Genomic DNA, 12,257 nt, shown 5'->3' on the forward strand with positions numbered 1-12,257 from the left:
AATGTTTAGGTTTATCTTTGTGTCTTGATGTTTTCCTATATTTTACAGGACATATCTTACTCTCCATGAAGCCACAGAGAAGACCTTCTAAATAATCTTTCAAACTATCCGCTGGGCAAATAGCACATCATCATGGATGTCGATCCTCCAAACAGCACTTTTGACAACGCAACGCATATCCAGTCTGCTCCCCATAGCCTTTGGGAAGTTATCACCATAGCAACAGTCTCTGCCATTGTCAGCTTGATCACGATAGTTGGTAACGTTTTGGTCATGGTATCCTTCAAAGTCAACAGCCAGCTTAAGACTGTAAACAACTATTACCTACTGAGTTTGGCCTTTGCGGACCTCATTATAGGAGTGCTCTCCATGAACTTATACACTACATATATACTGATGGGTTACTGGTCCTTAGGAAGCCTTGCATGTGATCTTTGGCTAGCTGTGGACTATGTAGCCAGCAACGCTTCAGTTATGAATTTACTGGTCATCAGCTTTGACAGATATTTCTCCATCACAAGGCCGCTGACTTACAGAGCTAAGAGGACTCCAAAGAGGGCCGCCCTCATGATAGGCCTTGCATGGTTAGTATCGTTTGTGCTGTGGGCACCGCCCATTCTGTGCTGGAAGTACATTGCAGGAGAAGAAAAGGAATCCGAGGACCAATGTCAGATTCAGTTTTTAACAGAGCCGGTGATCACATTTGGAACAGCCATTGCAGCTTTCTACATCCCAGTCTCTGTCATGACTATTCTCTACTGTAGGATCTACAAGGAGACACAAAGACGCACAAAGGATCTGGCAGAGCTGCAAGGACTCGCAAGCGATCATGTCTCGGAGGGAGCTAAACCGCAGAAAAACATTATTCCCTCTTGTTTCCATTTTACCAGAGAGAGGAGAGAAAGAAGCCAGGCCTCCTGGTCCTCCTCTAACCAAAGTAACGCTACAAAAACTACCATTAGGTCGGACGAAGTGTGGGTCAAAGCTGACCAAATCGCTTCATTTAATAGTTACTCCTCATCTGACGAGGAGGAGCGTCACGTTTCGATCGAGACCCCGCAAGGATCTTTGAGAGATAACGGTCAAAATGATAATGGCCAAGCGACGGATTATGCAGAAGATCAGTATTTTTCAACCCCCTCAAAAGAAAGCCGTAAGAAGTGCATTTCGTATAAGTTCACACCTGGCTCAAAGGGTAAAAAAGGCAGTCCTGGACCTGCATCTCCTCGAGCCCCCGAAGCCGAGCAGAAAAACGCCTCACCTTCATCCTCCACTGCCTCCAAGCCGATGGACCCGGGTCTGAAGAACCAGATCACCAAGAGGAAGCGAATGGTGTTGGTGAAGGAGAAGAAGGCGGCCCAGACCCTCAGCGCCATTCTCCTGGCATTCATCCTCACGTGGACTCCGTACAACATTATGGTGCTGATCTCCACATTCTGCGCCACGTGCATCCCTACGTCCCTGTGGCACCTGGGCTACTGGCTGTGCTACGTAAACAGCACCGTCAACCCAATGTGCTACGCCCTGTGCAACAAGACCTTCCAGAAGACCTTCCGTATGCTGCTGCTGTGTCAGTGGAGGAGGAAAAGAGGCAAGGACAAGCTGTACTGGTGTGGACAGAATGCCAACGTCAACAACAAAATGACCTGATTGGTTGGTTAACCGCGGTGTCATGTCACCCATTTACCTGGGTCGTGGCAGGGGCTGACTGCATCATGGTCAGGACGCCGTTCAGGCTGTTTGTAAATGGGGCATTAAGTGGGAATTGATCCCACACCAGCTACACGAGTCGGTCAATAATGTGAACCAGTACACTACCAATGTCCGCTAGTATATCATGTCACATTAGATGCTTGTCACGTTACTATCCCTGCTAAAGTATATTGTGTGGTCAGCATGAAGTGCTGCATGTGATTTTTTATTTTTTTTTCTGTGAAGTACACGTTGGCCGGAAAACTGATTTTAGACAAATTCAGTCAGATGTTCTACACAGTTATTATAGTAGAGTAAGAAGGAAATGTTTATTTTTTCATTTAGTGTTAGCTGTTGAGTTAGTTGAGTGTCATTGAGTGGGATCTCATACATTGGAAACTGACACTGACATTTATCTGTATATGGAATCCTGAAAGCTGCATGTTTTTAAAATGTGAAATTCCTTTAAAAAAACAAAAACATTTACCATAACACGCACAAATTGACACATACAGTATATATGAATAATGTAGGCTTGACATTTTAAAATGATTTATCCTATGAATGAATCATTTAGGTTTAATGACTTGGTAGATTTGAATCGGTAATGACTTTTATTTTTAATCATAGTATTTGCAGTGCATTTAGTTCTAAGGGCTAATCTGTTGCTCTGCATTATTTTGACAGTGGAAATATGACAAACAGTATGAGATTGTAAACTGCTGTACTTGTTATCAACATTCATATTAAAGTAGAGAAAACTATTAAATGTCAGGTGTTTAGCTCTTGTCTAGACAACTGCCAAGTGCAGTATCTGTAACGACTGGCTTGCAGTATTTCTCTATGATTGATGTCTGATGCTGTAATATAAAAATAATATTTGCACTCTTATGCCATTTGATGATGTAATGTCAAACTCTGTGCCTTCTGTTCTGCTCAGAGGTCAAATGACTGTGATTGAATCTGTGGTAATTGTCTGTGCAGTTCAGTGAAAGTGAGTCTGTGTAACAATATGAAGAGTGGAATACAAATTCTGTCACAGAATTACAATTTTGTCAGCTATAACATTGCCTCTGTCCTGATTTATATTTTTGAAGTTATTAACCAACATCATCAATTTTACAAGTTCTGTTTTACGATGTCTTAATAGTAAAGCTAAGCATATATTTGACTTCAGAAGCAGAGGTTTCACACTTCCACAAACTGTTGAGTTCCAATACAAGAGCTAAAATTCTGTATAACTAGAATAGAAACGCATGGCAGTTAACTACAACGATGCACCCCACGACTTTCCAGTTGTTTATGTATGTTGTAATATCTCATTTAACATGCATCTTTTTAGTATATACCATGCATCCTCATCAAGGTTGTTGCTGAGCAGGAGCCTATTTTAGCTGACTGGCACACGCTGGTTGCCAGTTATTCGCAAGGGTACTTAGAAACAAGCAATCGGAACTATGGGCAATTTAGTCTTCAATGAACTAACATGCATGTTTTTGGAGTGTGTGAGGAAGCCGGAGAACCTGAAGACAACCTATACAAGCTTGGGGAGAACATGCAAACTCCACTCAGGAGGGCCTAAACTGAGATTTGTAACCTGAACCTCAGAACTGAGGCAGACATGCTAACCACTAGGGTACCATGTTGCGTGTAGCTAAACAATGTAACCAGAATATTACCCACTTCTTAGAGAACATTTTTATTAGATTAATTATAATATGCAGTTCTACCAAATACAGATGCCAGTGAGTGTAGGTGCACTTAGTTTTTCAAGTTACAAAGTCAATTATATTTTATTTGGCCAGTGTCTGTACCTTCTTTTGAAAACCGTGAAAAAATAAAAAATAAAATACAGTAATTTTGTTTGAGAAGCAAATGTAGTCTTTGTTTCAAGTGAAACGAATGCCCTTTCATTTTACACAAAATTAGGTAACGCAGATGACGCTTTACAACATTGGTTTAACATACCGTAATTTATTTATTCAGGCTTTTAAATAAGATCTAAACATCAGTCTTATAATTAATTCAATTCATTTTCATTCACAGTCATATTAACGAAAAAAAAAATATGTAAAGATGTCTTTCAGGTAGTGGAATTAGCAGCAAAGCACAACAAAGGATCAGCACAGAAAAGATTGATATGGATTAGAATCACATATTGGCAGTGAATGAAGAAAAATTTCTTGTGAGAGTATTTCTGTTAGAACTTTATAAACAAAGACATGTATTTGTAGATTCTAAATAGTTTGCATTTGTTCATAAAGAGAACTGTACAACAGACCCATGAAAGGGGAAAAAAGACACTTAAAAATCCTGCATCCATGACCTGACGTGCTTTTTCAGGCGTATGAGGTATGGGTACTACCTCCTCTTGACAGCCGGCCTGGTGCCCTTGCTGCTGCCACCCGCCTTGCTGGAACCCTTGGAGCCGGAGAACAGCTTGGTCATGAGCTCAGACACATCTGGGAGCTCGGGGTTGGGGTTCAGCATATTCATGGATTGCTCCATTTCCTGTGAGGTCAAGTAAGAAAACAGGTTTACTTCATTACTTAGAATAGTAAGACAGTCAAAAGAGTCAAATCTCATTAAATCAGGCTGTAAATTAATTTGCTAATTTAAGAATACATCAAGTTTTAGTCCACTGCAGTCTTTTAGCTCTAGTTATTGGAGTTATATTACTGACATCACTGATTTTTTTTTTAGTATAATTTTGTGTTTTCTGTAGCTTTTCATTGATTTCATAAATGCAGCACACGACAATTGTTTTTTAAACTAATTCACTGCCAATTACCAATTTTACCAATCAGTCGAATTCAAGCATTAAAATGTCAAAGTGGAGTAGTAAACTGGCCTCATTGACTACTAGACTATTTGGATCAAACCCTAGTAGTGCTCGCTGAGTTTCATTGTTACGTATTCAATTCAATGAAGCAGGTCTATTACTGAAATCCTTCCACTTCCATATTTAAGGATTTTCCTACCTTTCTCATTTCTGGATCATTGGTGTTGACCACTTTGGGCAGTAGAACAATAATCAGTAGTGGCAGCACCATCATCATAACCTGTATGGGCAACAAAGTCAGAGAAGTAAAATATTGGTGCCAGAAGCACATGGGAGTCTACCGTCACAACTCCTCCTTCAGGACATACAACCTATTACAGCGTGAATGTGAAAGTTTTGGGACAAATTTTTTTTTTTTTTTAAATCTTCTAAAACTGTACAAACCAAAGGTTTCAAGAGAATAATATACAAGGTACAGCTAAGGTTAAGTGAACTCACATTCAGAGCAATAAGAAACCATCTTAAATATATTGAACTTGTTATCCAAGTTAAAATCAAGTGTTTTATTGTTTTAATGCTCAACAATTAAGTGAATGTACTTGTTTTTACACTTGTGACAATTGTAATTCATCATTAAAGACTGATTGTTTAATACTTTTGATGTTATATCTATTTTTACAATTGTATGGCAACAAAAAATAAAAATAAAAAAAAGGTAAAAAGTACACATTTCCTCTACAGTTCAAGGTTTTCTTATGGTGTGTTTGACCCTGGATGCATATTTCTATTATAATTGTTTTGAAATTTTAATAATTCTGACTTTGACCAGCCTCGCCAATAGGGATTGTATCCAACCTTAAACGTTACAGAAATTAATATTGAATATAGTAATGAATATTTTGGACAGCACCCCAACCTTTTGAGTCTTTCTACTTTCTGTATACTTTTTTCTTACTATTAAGAATAAATAGCACAACACAGCTCAACGTAGGAGTTTCATGTTTCAGTTAAATAAAATAAAAAATAAACCAATAAATGGTCGCAGTCAACCACAATATACCCAACCAGTGTGGGAGTGTGAAACAACACATATTTATTCTGATTGTTAACTATGACTTCATATTTTACCATTGGGTTCATGAGGAAATCAGTCCAGCCCCAAGTTTCCCTCTTCATGAAGTAGCTTTGAATGCCACTCGCCCTTACTTGGAGAGGATATGGTTGGCGGATTACTTCTGAGGTCTTAATGTAGTTCACAAGACGAGCTCTGGAAAATAGCGAAGGGTAACGTGAGTGAGGAGTAAAGCAGCACATTTGTACTCAATCTAAATGAGGGTTTCACGGGAAGCACTGACCTCATTTTCCCCTTGGATGTAATATCAACACGCACCGGCTCAAATCTGTATCCCGGAGTGACAATTTCGACAACGTATGACCCAGATGGGACATCATTTACTGCGAAGGTGCCATCAGTTCTGCAACAAAAGTGTAAAACAACTTTTAGTACCCTTCATAGACCACACCTATCACCTTGTTTATCTATCTGACCATCCATTTACTATAGTGCTTATCCTCATTAGGGTCACTGGGGAGCTGGAGCCTATCCAAGCTGACTTTGGGCAAGAAGCACCCTGGACATGCTGAACTGGCCGCCAGTCATTGCAGGATGACATGAATAATTTTTCGGCATGCACTCATGTCTTCTGACCTTAACAATACCATTACTAGAATTTTTGACACCCTAAAAAAAACAATGTCTATTTGTGTAAATTGAAGGGCAGTTTCTATTATGTCAGAGGTAAATAAGATGATATCCAAAGTAGGTGTTGAGACTATTCCCTGCATTTCCATCAGTGTATAAAACGGTTTATCTTCTTTTACATGACATAAATGTACTTCTCCCAAACTCAAACGACTCTCTGCTTGTTGTTTTGCTATAACATTAGCTATCCGGACACTGCCAGGCCTGACCTCGCCACAACGTAAACGGTGTTCCATATTATAAAGTCGTGTTTAGATAATGACAGTTTAATTAAAATGTTATTTTGCAGTCAACTGACCAGGCCGCAAAGGACCAGTAATCAATGAGGTTGTGGAGAAGCAGATTTGCTCGATGGAAACTAGCTAGCAGGCTAATGCTACGTTGCTTGGTTAATTCATTAGCCTCCATATGTTTATGTTTTGTTTTACCTCAAAAATCCTACGTAGTCTTCCCCGTCTACAAGAACTCGTGCTGTGGAGACCCAGTCTTGTGTTTTTACACCCGGAACGATGGCCCTTCCCTCAATTTTAAACCGATCTGCGGTGGTCTGTGTCGATACACCTGCGCCAGGCCCCGTTTCCACATCGGTAAAACACGAAGCCACGACGAACGTGGCCTGAAGCAAAAGCCACAAGAGCGGTGTTCTTTCCCTGTTGGACATTGTACTGGTCAAAATTAAATAAAAGCCGGCTTTAAAGGTAAGCGCGTCAACATGAAATCTTTGGTCGACGGAAGAAACCGCACATCAACCGTGCGCACGGACATTGACGTCACTTCAAAAAGGAAAGCTTTATTGTTCCGACGATAGACACACACATTTCCTGTATTAAATAATGACGCTCATTTTTGAAGAGCATTAGATTTATAGTTTTATGTTAATGTTTGTTATTGTTTTATAGTTTGTCATTTAGGGCCATACTCCTGAAGACTGCAACCACAATAAAAAGGAAAAAAAAAAGATCTTTATCAAATTTATTTAAAAGATTAAAAGAATAACTTGTCTTGACATAAAGTTCAAATGACACAAAACGGAGGACACGAGATGCACACTCATAACTTAAGACTGATGAAAATTCAAGTTCCCGATTCCAAAGAATTCAGGTTTATAACATCCAAACAGCGGGCCCATTCATGAATCCAAGTGCATTTGCATTCTGTGGCGACAACGGATGTAGTGAGAGACAACTGGCTTGGCTGGCACTACATAGGGCAACATATATCCGGTCTCATGGAGGTCCTCGATATGTCCCCCTTTCCTCAGACGGTCCACTTCAATGTGAAGCAGTCACTTGCTGTGCTTCTTCTGCAGAATTGTGCTCCCAGCCCTGCTTAAGTGTCTCCAGCAATAACGAGTTGTTTTGAAGTGTCAATTTTGTTTTCAGTTAGGAGGTTTTGAGTAACAAAACCATGATCCTGTCCATATGTTGGATGTCATCATCCATACAAAAACACAGCCGTGATCCGGCAGTAGTGGTCACATCCTCAGCGTGCTACATGAAGAGTCAGGGTAGCTGAAGGACATATGCTTCAATGGCCTGCAACATTGAGAGAGGGGACAGCATTACTTCACTTGTCTGATTGTAAAACAATGCTACGAATGTTATTAAATGCACTATGTAAACACAAATGAAACAGCTGGTAGAGTAATTCCGATACAGTGTGGGCCAAAAATATGTACATACATAAATTAACTTATGGAAGAAAGGGCTACCAGGATGGAAGGGAAGAAGGATGGAGGGAAGGGGCTCAGTACCACTATTAGGGTCTCCACCAGGTTAAGACACGAAACCCCACAGACAGACTAGAAACCCTAATTAACATGGTTAGTAGGTGTAGGCTTAATAGCAACTGGCAGACTATGCACATCCTAAAGCAACAGGATGTGGGTTGTTATAACGTATTTATTTTGAACAAGATCAATATTGTAACAAGTTTGAATAATGTTATGCTAATGTTAGGAGAGCTATGAGCACAGCAGGACACAATCACTAAGCTGGAAATTGAGCATCTAAACAAGATTAACAGCTTTACTTGGTCTGATGAATGCTAACTAATTTTGGTCAACACATACACAATCTTGCACTTTTTCTCACCTTTGCCAGGTCTCCAGTAGAACCTGAAACCAGACATAGCTTGGCTCCATCCTTCCACAAGTCCCTTAGACGATGATTCAAGACTGCAATGTTCCTGGAGTCAGAAGGGAGAAAAAAAAACTCAATTCACCAACACGGCATGTGTTGACTTTGGCCTTTTTCCCGAGAAGAAACCTTAATCTACTTCAGAAGCAGTGTAATCACATGCTGGTCTTATCTAGCATGACCAGTTGTTACACTATGAAGCAAGTGAGAATAGTTTGTACTATTTCAGAACCATGCAACATGAGCATATTGCAAAAATGTTTCCTTTCAAGCATTTAATTTTTATGTTCATCAGTATTTCCAACTGTTGAAAAGCAGCATACAAAGCTGCTTTGGGAGCTACTAAAGACTAATCTCTGTGTCTGTGATGTCCAGAACTACATGCAGCTCCCACCTGTTGTCCAAACTGTCCTGCAGTCTTTTCTCTCTCTTGGAAAGGTCTGGCCACCATTTCCTAATGACAGCCTGAACCCAGTGTAAAGCCACAACTATCTGTCTAACAAAGGACAAAACACATATAAATGTCAACAATAAAAGATGACCTGTGATTTTAGGGGAAGAATGTACAAGAGTAGCAGTAGTAGAGTTTAGCTGCTTTAATAGGTCAGCTAATGTAATTTGGGTGAGTGAAAATGTATTTTTTAGGCTGAAACAGTCACTTTAACCGATTGATAGCTACTTGCCAGTGACAAGTCAGAACACTTTCATAGATTTGGGGCGACACTTACTCTTCATATTTACTGGCAAGGATCACTTTGACTTGGGGTACGAGGTCAACGCAGCATCCAGGTGAAAAACACGATGATTCAGTTTGAAGGCTGGAAAAACAAAAAACAAGGAAGGGAAAAATTTGTAAGCAAGTTGATTAATAATAGAAAACTAGAACTAGTATAATGCCTTTTAATGTGGTGTTTAGATCAACAGCGGGCAATTAATTTTTCAAAGGGGCCAAGCCAAAAAGTAATGGTTGTTGAGAGCCACGCAAGATGTTAAATTCAATTGTGTTCCATATTAATTTAATGTATTCATTATAAAGCAGTAACTTGTACTTCTTTTAGAAGGTACTGCTTGTATAGATATGGTACGTTGTTGTAATTAGGAAATATAAATGCCAATCAAAATTATACGCAGTCATTAAAATTACAAATGCAGTACACTTCACATTTATGTCACTATTTAATCAACATTCACAAAACCCATTTACAGTGAACTAGGGATGTCCTAATCTGATCACGTGATCGAAAATCGGGATCGATCACGTGATCGATTTTCAGCTGATCGAGACTGGGTGAAAAAGATCGGTTTAGACATTTTAAAGGTTATAAGGTGACAAAATAATTCAAAGGTACAAAGGTCTTGCTGAATGAAATTAGCTTTCTTTTATATTACACAATATAACTTTGTTTTAGTACCAGCATAGAAGTACTAACAGTGACACGCGCAGTGTAAGCGCGCGCACTCACGCGCACTCACACGCGCGCGCACACACGCGCGCGGACACACGCGCGCTCACGCGCGCACACACACACACACACACACACACACACACACACACACGCACGCACACACACAGTCTGCCCTATGCAACACAGAGTGTTGTGGGCAGTTATTATAAAAAACGCTTGCAATATCTCTACATTATTATTTATTAATATGATAATTTGAAATTTTGGTAGAGATTTTAGCAAGAATCATGGAAGATGACAAATTATTCGTTTCGCGGCCCACATAGAATGATGTGGCGGGCTGGATATGGCCCCCAGGCCTTGAGTTTTGACACCTGTGCTCTAAAGTCAAGGTTTTATTAGGTTGACTGCTTGAGCCTCAAATTTTCCATTTCCATTCATTCTGTTAAATGAGGTTGACCAGCATCCCATACCTTAGTGGTTCAATTGCAAAGCATAATTACAACTCCTGAGAAACTCAAATGAGACTCACTCGTTTGTTATGACGGGTAACAGGTCAAGCAGCACTCCTGTGTCTTGAATTCTGTGGATCAAAGAGCATTAAGATGTCAACTGACATCAAAAGTGACAATATCAAAATATGCAGCATAAATAGAAAATGTTGTACATAATTAGATAAGCCACTAATTCAATGGCGTTTCTTCGCCATAGTGTTAGGGCCACTTTAAGTCGAAGATTCCTTCCAAAAAGGATGTGAGACACTGCTTCGTGATCCTTTGATAGCTATGGGAAAACAATATAGAAAAGGTGTCAGTAAAGCAAACCAAGGTTTCAAGTTGAAGCTTCAATGGGCATTCTGACCTCAGTAAAGTCACTGTACTTGGAGCTGGGCCCTGCCATCTTCGAGGCCTCTGCTACATTCACAGTGGGCCTGCACTTATCTTTGTTGTGATTGCCCCGCACATCCAAGCATGTCACCTCGTTTTCTTTGTTGGCCATGCCGGGGTTACGGGCTCGACCAACATCGGATGTTTTAAGGTGCAGCTTTAAGCCCACCTCCAGGGAGAGAGAACTTTTCCTCCTGCAAAGTGAGGACCTCTTTTCCTTTCCTGGACTGTGTACTCCGTAATGCACTGGGAATCTGTTAATGGGGGAAAACATGTTAAAGTTGACTTTATTTACCGATAATCCAATACAAGACTGTGAAGGGGTGTTTTACAGGTCCAGTGACTAAAGGGGGTTAACTGTGTGACACATCCCTATAACCATGGATTAGAGACTCACCTTTCCTTATCTAATTCGTCCTTATTTCTAATATCCACCTAAAACAGAAGGATAGGGGATGAGGCCACTACGGCCACGTCTCTACCACAACAATACCACTGCACTACAATGCACTATTTCACTGTCACGAGGAATTTCTAAACAACCACACACAATAAGGCATGCTACTATGCTACTAGCGGACACGCTCCATACCTGCTTCATGGTCTTTGAAAGATGCAGGCGAGATCACAAGAGGCCATTAGACTTTTTCTTCTTGACCTTAGAGAATTGCCGTTGATAGAAAAGCAGATCACTTGTCACAATTTAGGTAAACTATAAAGGAGAAAACAATACAGGGAAACCTGTCATATATATATATATATTAAAAAAAATCATGGACGAACATCAGGTGGTGTTTAATCAATTTAGGTTATGACTATACGGATTTTGAAAAGGGAAAAAAAAAAAACAACAACAACAACACGCCTAACGCAAACACAATTGGTGTGATGCTATGATACTAGTTTAAGCATTAGCTTGACTAGCGGAACAAATGTCGTCCTTACCATAGCATATTTTCCCCAACCGTACGAATATCAACAACACGGCGGCAGATATTTAAAGTGCCATTTACAACACTCCATTTTCGGAACGTCCTTCGACGCGTTAGCCAAGTTAAGTCTACAGCTTGTCAACTGCAGCTGTTAGCATTTAGCTTAGCCAGGGAACATGCGCAAACTAGCCGCTTAGCCTTTAAAACTTACCTATCACAAACCTCACTTCCAAGGCACTAGCGAGATTCAAACACCGCATTTAAATACCAACCGAGGCATTTTGTCAACTGACATGTATTCTCTTGAGATGTATAAGTCCAACACGTGAAAAACTGGTTACACTGTACTAGGCCAACCAACTCTTGTTGAGCGTTCGCTGGCGTTTCAGAAGTTTTTGCACCATTCAAATGGATCCACCGCTGTTGTGTGGGGATTGTGGGATTGATTTTGGCACACGAATGTGGACTTTTGGCGACCGCTGCTGGACCTCTATAGAAAGGCCAATCTATGTGGCTACTCCCATAGATATAAATACGTAGATGCACCAGCGCAATGAAGACGCGAGGACGACCAACGTGTTGATTTAACGGCCATGTTGGAAAGGTCGACGTTCCCATAGAAGACAATGCATGGACACTGAAATTAAGTCGTTACTTG

General features: G+C 40.3%; 3 protein-coding genes across 7 annotated transcripts; 1 reads left to right on the top strand and 2 right to left on the bottom strand.

The window, feature by feature from the left end:
* Positions 1–127: 127 nt before the first annotated feature.
* Positions 128–1,733, top strand: chrm5b (cholinergic receptor, muscarinic 5b). The gene has a single exon (XM_061705161.1). The coding sequence runs from the start codon at positions 133–135 to the stop codon at positions 1,648–1,650; it is 1,518 nt and encodes a 505-aa protein (XP_061561145.1). The 5' UTR covers positions 128–132; the 3' UTR covers positions 1,651–1,733.
* A 1,898-nt stretch (positions 1,734–3,631) lies between these two features.
* Positions 3,632–7,012, bottom strand: emc7b (ER membrane protein complex subunit 7b). The gene is made up of 5 exons (XM_061704430.1): positions 6,665–7,012; positions 5,830–5,949; positions 5,603–5,741; positions 4,674–4,754; positions 3,632–4,203 (listed from the first exon to the last, which is right to left on the bottom strand). The coding sequence occupies exons 1-5, from the start codon at positions 6,895–6,897 to the stop codon at positions 4,054–4,056; spliced, it is 723 nt and encodes a 240-aa protein (XP_061560414.1). The 5' UTR covers positions 6,898–7,012; the 3' UTR covers positions 3,632–4,053.
* Positions 7,013–7,200: 188 nt separating this feature from the next.
* katnbl1 (katanin p80 subunit B-like 1) lies at positions 7,201–12,046 on the bottom strand. 5 transcript variants are annotated; one of them, XM_061704444.1, is made up of 10 exons: positions 11,893–12,046; positions 11,260–11,325; positions 11,065–11,102; positions 10,642–10,921; positions 10,448–10,563; positions 10,313–10,363; positions 9,103–9,192; positions 8,769–8,870; positions 8,330–8,423; positions 7,201–7,771 (listed from the first exon to the last, which is right to left on the bottom strand). In XM_061704444.1, exons 2-10 carry the CDS (start codon positions 11,266–11,268, stop codon positions 7,739–7,741), a joined length of 813 nt encoding a protein of 270 aa, XP_061560428.1. In that variant the 5' UTR covers positions 11,269–11,325; positions 11,893–12,046; the 3' UTR covers positions 7,201–7,738. The 5 variants fall into 5 exon arrangements, with proteins under 5 accessions (XP_061560428.1, XP_061560427.1, XP_061560425.1 ...); XM_061704443.1 differs by having other exon boundaries at positions 11,260–11,379; XM_061704441.1 differs by having other exon boundaries at positions 11,811–12,046.
* Between the last annotated feature and the right edge of the window lie 211 nt (positions 12,047–12,257).

This window comes from Phycodurus eques, chromosome 18 (assembly GCF_024500275.1).
Source record: "Phycodurus eques isolate BA_2022a chromosome 18, UOR_Pequ_1.1, whole genome shotgun sequence".
Taxonomy (NCBI): domain Eukaryota; kingdom Metazoa; phylum Chordata; class Actinopteri; order Syngnathiformes; family Syngnathidae; genus Phycodurus; species Phycodurus eques.